The following is a 12,352-nucleotide window of genomic DNA, read 5'->3' as shown; positions in this document are numbered from 1 at the left end:
TTAGGAAAGTGCCCACAGGCTAGATCTTTGAAAGTAGTCTGATGAAAGTAGACCTTCTTTGAAAGACTTACTGGTGTAACTTTTGCACAGGGCGACAGAACTGGTTGTTTGATGCCAAATATACTTTTCCCCTTCATCACTTTTAACTCAGCCTTTTGGATGTCAAAGTATTTTAGGGAAAGATGAGTAGGCACATGCTGCTCCCTCCTGCTTGACAAAGACATTGTGGGGAGACTCACCTCTCAAGCCTATAACCCTGAACTCAGGAGATTGTATTTGGGGGAATCAAAAGGAAGGGAATAGAGGGCATTTTTGGTAAGAGGATAGCAAAGGCTCACACATGTCCATTTCATTGAGAACCTGACTTTTACCATCAGCACCAGGCTTCAGAATGAGTGATGTGGTTTTGGTAGCAGCATCATGCATCTTCCCTTCCCGCACAAGAAAGGACTTCATTGGGAGCCGCGTCTTCTTCTGTGCTTCCCAACTTTATCTGACTATGAGAATCATCTGGGTTCTTGGAAATAGTGCTAATTCCCATCACCCTCCTGTGATATGGTGGCTTTGAGATGGGAGTTAGGAGTCTGTATGTTTTTACAGCAGCTTAGGATGAGGCGAATTTGTGAAACACTATGCCGACTTTAGTTCTTGTATCTCGGGCTGTCAACAGGTCCTTGACCACCCCAGCCACTCCAAGTTAATATCTCTAATTAGCAGCAAAGTGATGTTGCTTCAAGGACAGCAAGAGATGTAGGTGGTCCAGGCAGCAAGAAGGAGGTGGGGAGGAAAATGAGGTAATGGAGAAGAGAGAGGTGGGAAAAACTTGTACAAGAAAAGCAGTCAAGGTGGCACGAATACACAGAAGAACTGTACAAAAAAGATCTTCACGACCCAGATAATCACGATGGTGTGATCACTGACCTAGAGCCAGACATCCTGGAATGTGAAGTCAAGTGGGCCTTAGAAAGCATCACTATGAACGAAGCTAGTGGAGGTGATGGAATTTCAGTTGAGCTATTTCAAATCCTGAAGGATGATGCTGTAAAGTGCTACACTCAATATGTCAGCAAATTTGGAAAACTCAGCAGTGGCCACAGGACTGGAAAAGGTCAGTTTTCATTCCAATCCCAAAGAAAGGCAATGCCAAAGAATGCTCAAACTACCGCACAATTACACTCATCTCACATGCTCATAAAGTAATGCTCAAAATTCTCCAAGCCAGGCTTCAGCAATACGTGAACTGTGAACTTCCAGATGTTCAAGCTGGTTTTAGAAAAGGCAGAGGAACCAGAGATCAAATTGCCAACATCCGCTGGATCATGGAAAAAGCAAGAGAGTTCCAGAAAAACATCTATTTCTGCTTTATTGACTGTGTCAAAGCCTTTGACTGTGTGGATCACAATTAACTGTGGAAAATTTTGAAAGAGATGGGAATACCAGACCACCTGACCTGCCTCTTGAGAAATCTGTATGCAGGTCAGGAAGCAACAGTTAGAACTGGACATGGAACAACAGACTGGTTCCAAATAGGAAAAGGAATACGTCAAGGCTGTGTATTGTCACCCTGCTTATTAAACTTATATGCAGAGTACATCATGAGAAACGCTGGGCTGGAAGAAGCACAAGCTGGAATCAGGATTTCCAGGAGAAATATCAATAACCTCAGATATGCAGATGACACCACCCTTATGGCAGAAAGTGAAGAGAAACTCAAAAGCCTCTTGATGAAAGTGAAAATGGAGAGTGAAAAAGTTGGCTTAAAGTTCAGCATTGAGCAAACGAAGATCACGGCATCCGGTCCCATCACTTCATGGGAAATAGATGGGGAAACAGTGGAAACAGTGTCAGACTTTATTTTTCTGGGCTCCAAAATCACTGCAGATGGTGACTGCAGCCATGAAATTAAAAGACGCTTACTCCTTGGAAGGAAAGTTATGACCAACCTAGATAGCATATTCAAAAGCAGAGACATTACTTTGCCAACAAAGGTTCGTCTAGTCAAGGCTATGGTTTTTCCTGTGGTCATGTATGGATGTGAGAGTTGGACTGTGAAGAAGGCTGAGTGCCAAAGAATTGATGCTTTTGAACTGTGGTGTTGGAGAGGACTCTTGAGAGTCCCTTGGACTGCAAGGAGATCCAACCAGTCCATTCTGAAGGAGATCAGCCCTGGGATTTCTTTGGAAGGAATGATGCTAAAGCTGAAACTCCAGTACTTTGGCTACCTCATGCGAAGAGTTGACTCATTGGAAAAGACTCTGATGCTGGGAGGGATTGGGGCAGGAGGAGAAGGGGACAACAGAGGATGAGATGGCTGGATGGCATCACTGACTTGATGGACGTGAGTCTGAGTGAACTCTGGGAGTTTGTGATGGACAGGGAGGCCTGGCGTGCTGCGATTCATGGGGTTGCAAAGACTTGGACACGACTGAGCAACTGAACTGAACTGAACTGAAGGATGACTATAGAGTTTGTGTTATTGTAAGCCCATGAGTTTGATTCTTCTTTGATCATCTGTCAAAAGACAGCATAGGATAAGGTGGGAGCCTGGTGCCACAGTCAAAAGGAAAGTGGGGATTTGATGAGATGGTAGGATGGCATCACCAACTCAATGGATGTGAGTTTGAGCAAACTCCAAAAGATGGTGAAGGACAGGGAAGCCTGGTGTGCTGCAGTCCGTAGGGTCACAAAGTCAGACACCACTGAGCAACTGAACAACAAAAACAGGACCCCTGCCCTACGCAGTACCCCCAGCCCATTTGTGTCTGTATAAGCACACAGAGATGCCCACGTGTGTATACACACACACACACACACATTTGTAGGCTCCTCCAGGAAATCAGTAAAAAGAGCAGGTGTTCTGTTGGACACACTGCAGATTGCATGGAGTGCATAACTGGAAGCACTTCATGTGTGCCTTTCATTGTATGAGCCCCACTGAGTTTTTGTGAGAAGTCCATGGAGTGTGTCAATTGTGTGTGTGTGTTTATATATCCACCCTTTTACATGCATGTTTGTAGGGTGTGAGCATACACAGTCATCCTTCTGAACACGCTCACTGGTGGATGTCCAAACGAGTGGTCTCACCTGCAAAGCACTGTACTAGGTGTTCTCCGGCCACCTTTGGAGCTGTCTCCAGGGCTGCTTTTCAGCAATGACAGATCATACATTTGGGTGAGGGCTTTAAAAACAGTGGAAATGGCTGAAGAAAGGCATTCTAACCTGTGTCTTAAGTCACCAGCCAAGTTTGGTCATTGCAATTATGGACAAAATGTTCACATGATTGTAAAAAAAAAAAAAAGAAATTAATTTGCTTGTGTGGTTTGTACATGAGTTCTAAGAGAAAATTCCTTCTCCTAAAATGACTTTCTTGTTATTCCCCATGGATGTCCCAAATTCTCACATTTTGGGATAAGTGAAGGAAGGAACAGGGGCAGAGATAAGCCAAGAATCGACAGTATCCTTTTTGTTCAGAGCTGAATGTTTCTGTCATTTCATATTTACTTTAAAATGTTTTATTATTTTATAATTATTGTTATCATCATCATCATCATTATCATCATAATCATTATTTTACGTTGGTTGAGGTTAAATTATTGAAATCATTTAATTGATGCTGGGAGGAGGTGGTGGGAAGGAGGCTCAGAACATATGGAGTAGTAGGAAACGTTGTTTGTAAATTGTGTTCATTGGATTGGTTTACACGTGGTTATTTCACGCCGGCTGGGGCTTCGGGATGTGTTTGTGTGGGGGTTGGTGGGGGAGGGGGCGGTGTGGGAGCGAGCAGGGGAAGGCTGCAGAGACCTCGCCAAGAAGCAGCCCGGTCGAGCGAACAGCTGTGATGTGATCAGTGCATATTTATACCTGGAACTAAACACAGAATGTTATATCTCTAAAGATTCCAAAGGTTTTCCTAAAAATATAACCAACAACAGGGGGAAAAAGAGATACCCGGATTCCAAGGATCTCACCGTGTTGCTGAAAACCTGCGACACCAGCTTCCTGGACTTCCTCAGGCGGTGCTTGGTGTGAGTTTGTCAGGGTGTCTTTGATTCTGGGATTTCCTCTTCAGCTCTGTCCTTTCCCACACGTTTGCGGGTGAAAATCTGGGAGGCAGTGATGACAGCACAATGAACGCAGACCATAGAGCTTCCGGGTCTACAAAATGCTTCCCCATCCATTGCCTGATCAGGCTGCATCCACCCACCCGTCGTCCTGTGTGATCAGTGGGGCAGATGACTTGTTCTGTTTTGAGACGCAGAGGCTGACACTCAGAGAGGTTAAGTGACTGCCGTGGAGCACACAGCGTGTGGGTGGAGCTTTCTTGCTTCGTTGGCCTGACTGTCTGGCAGCGAGGTTGTAGGCACGTCCTCAGTGTCTCCTACTTCACGGACTGAAGCCAAGGTCTTCACGGAGCCTGTTGTAACTGTTTGAATCCACACCCAATATAAGCTGGTTTTAGCGCCCTCCCTGGAGAAGGCGATGGCACCCCACTCCAGTACTCTTGCCTGGAAAATCCCATGGATGGAGGGGCCTGGTGGTCTGCAGAGTCGGACACGACTGAGTGACTTCACTTTAAGTTTTCACTTTAATGCATTGGAGAAGGAAATGGCAACCCACTCCAGTGTTCTTGCCTGGAGAATCCCAGGGACGGGGGAGCCTGGTGGGCTGCCGTCTATGGGGTTGCACAGAGTCAGACACGACTTAAGTGACTTCACTTTCACTTTTCACTTCCATGCATTGGAGGAGGAAATGGCAACCCACTCCAGTGTTCTTGCCTGGAGAATCCCAGGGATGGGGGAGCCTGGTGGGCTGCTGTCTATGGGGTCGCACAGAGCTGGACACGACTGAAGTGACTTAGCAGCAGCAGCGCCCTACCCACCCATTCCCCTATAATTTAGAATCTAAATCCTCTCATGTGAGAGAATTAGGGAAAGGGTGATCTAGAAAACATTTAATATGTACAGTTTTTTAGTATCTATAGGCATATTTTGAACCTTAGAAAGTAGGTACTTCTGTACTTCAGTCAAGTCATAGGAAAAAAAAAAACAGCACAGAAATCATTTTAGAACAGGACCTAGTTTAGAAGGTATTTAGAAAGTACTAGCTATTGTCACTATTTTAAAAAGTCTTTTTTACTTGGCTGTTCTGGGTCTTAGCTGTGGCACGTGGGATCTTTGATCTTCATAGACTGTGCAGGATCTTTCAGCTGTGGCATGTGGGCTCTAGGGACGGACCAGGGATCGAACCCAGGCCCCCTGCATTGGGAGTGTGGAGTCCTAATTACAGGACCCCCAGGAAAGATCCTATGGTCACTATTTTTACAGAGGTTGAAATGTCCCTGGGGGTCCAGTGGTCAGGACGCTTCGCTTCCCACGCATAGCGTGCAGGTTCTATCCCTGTTTAGGGAACTAAGATCTCACAGGCTGTGTGGTGTGGCCAAAAAATCAAAATTAAAAAAGAACTTTAGAGAATATAAGAAAAGGTTCCTGAGAAGTGAATCTCGGCTCAGTCAAAATGAAGAACTTTTAAAGAACTGGAGTATTTAAAAGTTAGAATAGCTAGTTCTGTGAGTTAGTGCCTGCTCACCAAAATTACTTTTTTTGCCTTTCTTAAGGCAAGATGACTCCGTGGTGGGTGTTCTGTCAAATATATTTTGTTACTACATTAGAAGTTTGGATTACCACCAAGTCCCCCTTACAATCTTAATATTCTAGCATTCTTTCATTTTCTTTGTGATGTATTTGGAGGTCCAAATCCCATAGTTTGGGAATAGCAATTAAGTATCTTCATTTTGGTGTTCTTAGTCTATTAGATCCTGAGGTCCATTGGTTTAGACGTTCTATACTATTTCTTGGAATTGCTAGGAACTCCGGAAGCCTTGGGCTCTGAGATTTTCCTTGGCTTTTTATACACATTTTCTAAAAAGATCACTTCTACTTGTTGCTTCCAGGTACTTCAAAATGAGGGCTTCCCTGGTGGCTCAGCAGTAAAGAATCCGCCTGCAATGCAGGAGACCTGGGTTCAGTCCTTGGGTCGGGATGATCCCCTGGAGGAGGGCATGGCAACCCACTCCAATATTCTTGCCTGGAGGGCTCCATGGACAGAGGAGTCTGGTGGACTATAGTCCACGTGGTCACAAAGAGTCAGACACACACACACACACACACACACACACACTTTAACATTGTATGTCATAATCTCTGTTCTGTGGTATCTCTGAGTTACAACATAGCTTAAATGGGTTCTGTAAAAATGAACCATCTTTATATTTTATTTAGGTTTTTTTGGGGTTTTTGAGAGTATTTCATTATTAAAAAGGGAAATAGAACCCTAACTGGTCCTGGGCTTTGTTGGTATGTAGCTGGGAGCCCTCTCTTCGCATGACCCCTGACCAGGCGCTCAAGCATGCTTGGATTCATGAGCCTCGGAACCTCAAAGCTCGGCCCAGGCTTCAGACCTTGAGGAAAACGAGTCTCTGTTTCCCCTCTGAATCCAGGAAGGACAAGGTTCAAGCACAGCATCACTCTGGCAAAAAAGGTACAGCCCCTCGAATAGCCCATTCTGTCTTCATAATCCCAAGGAAATCAGGTGGCTCTGGAGGACCACATGTCAATTTTTCTGAGCTCAGCTTTGGTTAATTACTCTGGTTTCATCACGACCAGCCAGCCATTTCTTTCTTTTTTTAAAAGATTTTTGATGTGGACCATTTAATGTCATTATTGAATTTGTTACAACATTCCTTGCTTCTGCTTTTCTTTTTTTTCATGTTTTGAATTTTGGCTGCGAGGCATGTGGGATCCTAGCTCCCCAACCAGAAATGTAACCCACAGCCCCTGTACTGGGAGGCGAAGTCCTAACCACTGGATCTCCAGTGGCAGTCCTGGCCTGCCATTTCTTCATTTGGGAATTTCCCTCTTTCAGGAAACTTGGTTGTGGCCAGGTTCTCCTTTTTATCCCCTCTCATCATTAGGAATTTCCATTTTTCTCCTATCTTCATTCTCTTTCCTCCCCTTTTCTTTCAATCTGTCCTCCTGTGCGTACCCTATAATTACCTTTTGAATTTTTACCAGACAGATTACAAAACTATGCAAATATCTTTTATCAGCAATATAACCTTGGGGTTATGTACTTGATCACTGGAGTCAGGATATCTGGGATAAATTCTTGCCCCACCACTCACCAGGAGTGAGCCCTTGGGCAATTTACTTAACCTCTCTGTTCCTCAGTTTCTCCATTTATGAGAATGAGAGTAAGGCTGATTCTGTCTAGCTGAAGGAAAGAGTGAAGGAATCAGTAACTGTCAAGAGCTTAGAATGATGGGCTTCCCCTGTGGGTCAGTGGTAAAGAATCCACCTGCAGGAGATGCAGGAGACCCGGGTTTGATCCCTGGGTTGGGAAGATCCCCTGGAGAAGGGCATGGCATCCCACTCCAGTATTCTTGCCTGAAGAATCCCATGGACAGAGGAGCCTGGCGGACTACAGTCCATGAGGTTGCAAAGAGTCAGACAGGACTCAGTGACTGAGCACGCATGCTTAGAAGGATGTCTGGCACGTAGAATGTGCTTTACCAATGAACCGCTTTTGTATGGTTACCACCAGGGTTTCCCAGAAGTGATTTAGAACCTGTTGGACAGTTAGGACATAACTCACGTTTGAGCACTTACTTGCTCCCGCTGTCTTCTCCTTGGCAGATGTGGTCCTTCAAGTCGAGGCTAAAGACAAAATCAAAGATGGCGCCACCAAACAGGATGAGAATCGAGGCAATCAGCGAGGCTCTGGCCAGCACACGGCAGAGGTGATCCAGCTACCTCATCTGGCAGAAGCTTCCGGAAAGCCAGAGGCAGCTGTTGGGCCAGCGGAGTCCAAGACCTCCGCAGGACAACAGAACAAAAAGTCCTCCCCCAAGAACACAAATGCTTTACCGCCTATTGTGTGACCCGAGCGGAGGGTGTGTCTGCTCTTTCCCCACCCTCCCTGTGATTTGTATTAGAGACAGTGCTTATATTGTACAATACTTATGATGGTTGGGATTTTGTTTTTTGTTTTAACCCATAAAGGTTTGTTTAAAAAAAAAAAAAAAAGGACCTCTATTCACCTGGCTGATTGGCATGATTTCTGTGATGAGGGATTGGAAAGAATGTCCTTGCACCCAGGCTTCTTCCTTATGCCCTTAACCAAATAAACAGTGGGTGCATGGGGTAGGGTGGGGATTGAGGGGTGGTGGGAATGTTACTGACCAGAGTTCTTGGCCCTCCCCAATAACTAGAAATTGACTGGAGGCCAGAGAGGAAATTCAGGCAAAGTTTTATTGGGGTCCCTGCTGCTGGAGTGGGGGGCAAGCACAAACAGCAGATTCCCTTGCTCACTCCCTGGGTGAAGGGAGCTGGGTCCTTAAGTGTGGGGTAAGGGTACAGGGTATGGGTGTGTCCAGGGTTTGGGCTGGAGGAGTGGCTTGCCCAGCTCTTAGGTGGTGGTGTGGGCAGGGGATATGCTCAGTACCCTGCTTTTGCTCCTGACGCCTGTTTTGGCTCCAGGCCCTTCAAAGGTGACAGTGGATTTGTTGGTCTCTTTGTATCTTTTGGGTCCAGAATTTGCCCCCAGCTGTGCATCAGATCAGATCAGATCAGATCAGTCACTCAGTCGTGTCCAACTCCTTGCAACCCCATGAATCGCAGCACGCCAGGCCTCCATGTCCATCACCAATTCCCAGAGTTCACCCAGACTCACGTCCATCAAGTCAGTGATGCCATCCAGCCATCTCATCCTCTGTCGTCCCCTTCTCCTCCTGCCCCCAATCCCTCCCAGTATCAGAGTCTTTTCCAATGAGTCAACACTTCACATGAGGTGGCCAAAGTACTGGAGCTTCAGCTTTAGTATCATTCCTTCCAAAGAAATCCCAGGGCTGATCTCCTTCACAATGGACTGGTTGGATCTCCTTGCAGTCCAAGGGACTCTCAAGAGTCTTCTCCAACACCACAGTTCAAAAGCATCAATTCTTCAGTGCTCAGCCTTCTTCACAGTCCAACTCTCACATCCATACATGACCACAGGAAAAACCATAGCCTTGACTAGACGGACCTTTGTGGGCAAAGTAATGTCCCTGCTTTTGAATATGCTATCTAGGTTGGTCATAACTTTCCTTCCAAGGAGTAAGCATCTTTTAATTTCATGGCTGTAGTCACCATCTGCAGTGATTTTGGAGCCCAGAAAAATAAAGTCTGACACTGTTTCTACTGTTTCCCCGTCTATTTCCCATGAAGTGATGGGACCGGATGCCATAACCTTCGTTTTCTGAATGTTGAGCTTCAGGCCAACTTTTTCACTCTCCATTTTCACTTTCATCAAGAGGCTTTTTAGTTCCTCTTCACTTTCTGCCATAAGGGTGGTGTCATCTGCATATGTGAGGTTATTGATATTTCTCCTGGCAATCTTGATTCCAGCTTGTGTTTCTTTCAGTCCAGCGTTTCTCATAATGTACTCTGCATATAAGTTAAATAAGCAGGGTGACAATATACAGCCTTGACAAACTCCTTTTCCTATTTGGAACCAGTCTGTTGTTCTATGTCCAGTTCTAACTGTTGCTTCCTGACCTGCATACAAATTTCTCAGGAGGCAGATCAGGTGGTCTGGTATTCCCATCTCTTTCAGAATTTTCCACAGTTTATTGTGATCCACACAGTCAAAGGCTTTGGCATAGTCAATAAAGCAGAAATAGATGTTTTTGTGGAACTCTCTTGCTTTTTCCATGATCCAGCGGATGTTGGCAATTTGATCTCTGGTTCCTCTGCCTTTTCTAAAACCAGCTTGAACATCAGGAAGTTCACGGTTCACATATTGCTGAAGCCTGGCTTGGAGAATTTTGAGCATTACTTTACTAGCATGTGAGATGAGTGCAATTGTGCAGTAGTTTGAGCATTCTTTGGCCTTGCCTTTGTTTGGGATTGGAATGAAAACTGACCTTTTCCAGTCCTGTGGCCACTGCTGAGTTTTCCAAATTTGCTGGCATATTGAGTGCAGCACTTTCACAGCATCATCTTTCAGGATTTGGAATAGCTCAACTGGAATTCCATCACCTCCACTAGCTTTGTTCGTAGTGAGGCTTTCTAAGGCCCACTTGACTTCACATTCCAGGATGTCTGGCTCTTACACATGGTTGTTTTTAGTCCCATACAGTTTCTTTGTATTTTGTTGCTGGAGGAGAGGTGTGTCCAGGTGCAAGCACTGCAGCTAAGGGTCCCAGGTCCCAGTCTGTCTCAGGAAGAGAGCTAAGTACTCAATGTTACAGCATCACTAGTAAAAGTGAAAGTGTTAGTTGCTCAGTCATGTCTCTCTGTGACCCCATGGACGATAGCCCACCAGGTTCCTCTGTCTATGGGATTCTTTAGGCTCCTCAGTCCAATACTGGAGTGAGTTGCCAATTTTCTTCTCCAGGGGATCTTCCCGACCCAGGGATTGAACCTGGGTCTCCTGCATTGCAGGGAGATTTTTTACCATCTGAGTCACCAGGGGAGCATCACTAAAGAGTACTAAAAGAACAGCATCACTAAGAGAACCCTAAATAATAATCAACTTTTCCCCTCTTGTCCGAGTTAACCTATGCCAGTTAGAATTCTGGTATGGGAATGATAGAAGCCAAGTTCCAACTCATTTAAACAACAGGGCATTTATTGGTTTTAATGACTGTGGGGAATCAGGATGGGTAAACGGAGACACAGCAGGACCTAGGAATTCAGACAAGATCATGGAGGTCAGATGCTCTCGCCCCCTGTTAGTCTTGCTTCATTTATGGTTGACTTCATTCTGAAGAGCAGCTCTGCCCAGAAGTTAAGATGACCACTATCTTCCCATCAAAAGTAGCAGTCTTCCTGCTCGGAGGAAAGTCTCAGAAGTAATTGGATTTGAACCCATCACTGCGCCTGAGATATTGGGGTCCTCCAGTTGGCCAGCCGGGATTACAAGCCCACAGTGTGGTGGTGGCAATACTATGACTGATGCTTCTCTAAGACCACGTGGAGCCGGGGATGACAGGTTTCCCGAAGGTTGGAAGATGAGCAAGCTACTGGATGTGTCCACTCATCCACCACCTGCCCTTCTAGTCTGCCTACGTGAACTCACAGTTTGTATATCGTTGTAATTACAGTACAGATAAATGTGTGCAAAAGAAACTCAAGATCATAATATCAGAAAGAGCCTGGGATATATACCTGGCTTCATAGTTTTCTCACCGTGTCATAGTCCATGAAGGGAGGCATTGGGTGATTGAAGCCATTGGGTTTGGGTGAGATCACCTGGGGAAGATGACTGAGAACAGTGGAGGGTCAAGAGGGTGAACTCCTGGGAGAGAGAAACATGTAAGGGGTTGAGTAGAGCCCCAGAGACATGCAGAAAAATAGGAAACCTAGAAACCAGAGGAGGAAGTTTCTAGAAGGAAGGATGGAGAATGTAAAATTGCTGGAGAACATATAATTCAGAAAGTGCTTCTAAAGCGGGGTGATATGGACATTAAGTCAGAGCAGTGTCCTAACAGGTGACTTGTCCCACGTCTTCTATCTGGAGAGGTACAGGACTGGCCACTGAACTCAGGTCCTCTGGACCTTTTTGGACCCTGAGAGTCTGCAACCAAGGATAAAGGTGAGATGGACAGTTCTGGGGAGAATAGGACAAGGAGCCAGGTCCTGGTAGCCTAATTTAAAGGATTCAGATTGGATATTGAAAAGTACGTGCATGGTTACAAAGGGCTGAAATAACTCTTGACAAACTGTGGCTTATTTAGGAACCCCTTTAAAGCAGGGAAGTCACAAGTCATGGATGGGTCGATGGGAAGTGTGTATCCATAGACAACAGGCCCACCAGTGTTTGGCTGGGCTCTCAGGCAGGCAGTATTTTTACTCTGCTAACCATTGGACTCTTTCATTCCTGAGACTGCTTCTCCTTGTTGTCCCACTGGGGCTTCCCAGGTCTCAAACCAACTAATTGGAAAAGACCCTGATGCTGGGAAAGATTAAAGGTGGGAGGAGAAGGGGACAAACAGAGGATGCGATGGTTGGATGGCATCACCGACTCAACGGACACGAGTTTAGGTTAAACTCCAGGAGTTGGTGATGGACAGGGAGGCTTGACATGCTACAGTCCATGGGGTTGCAAAGAGTCAGACACGACTGAGCACCTGAACTGACTAGGTCTCGCTAGGAGTAAAGAACTGGCCTGCAAACACAGGCGACATGACGAGACATGGGTTTGATCTCTGGGTTGGGAAGGTCCCCTGGAGTAGGAAATAGCAACCCACTCCGGGATTCTTGCCTGGGAAATCCCATGGACAGAGAAGCCTGGTGGGCTATATGTGGTTGCAAGA

The 12,352-nt window shown here is 45.8% G+C and overlaps 1 protein-coding gene across 2 annotated transcripts in view; it reads left to right on the top strand.

The window, feature by feature from the left end:
- DYRK4 (dual specificity tyrosine phosphorylation regulated kinase 4) overlaps positions 1-8,047 on the top strand; it is a 48,906-nt gene extending 40,859 nt beyond the window's left edge. For both annotated transcript variants that reach the window (XM_070790273.1, XM_019961673.2), the window contains 3 exons: positions 3,896-4,025; positions 6,362-6,537; positions 7,692-8,047. In XM_070790273.1, the coding sequence (XP_070646374.1) occupies positions 3,896-4,025; positions 6,362-6,537; positions 7,692-7,936 (551 nt within the window). In that variant the 3' untranslated portion in view covers positions 7,937-8,047. The remainder of the gene's footprint in view (positions 1-3,895; positions 4,026-6,361; positions 6,538-7,691) is intronic.
- The last annotated feature ends 4,305 nt before the right edge of the window (positions 8,048-12,352 follow it).

Source organism: Bos indicus, chromosome 5 (genome assembly GCF_029378745.1).
Source record: "Bos indicus isolate NIAB-ARS_2022 breed Sahiwal x Tharparkar chromosome 5, NIAB-ARS_B.indTharparkar_mat_pri_1.0, whole genome shotgun sequence".
NCBI lineage: Eukaryota > Metazoa > Chordata > Mammalia > Artiodactyla > Bovidae > Bos > Bos indicus.
The sequence above is the reverse complement of the archived record's forward strand: the minus strand, read 5'-3'. Positions and strand labels throughout refer to the sequence as shown.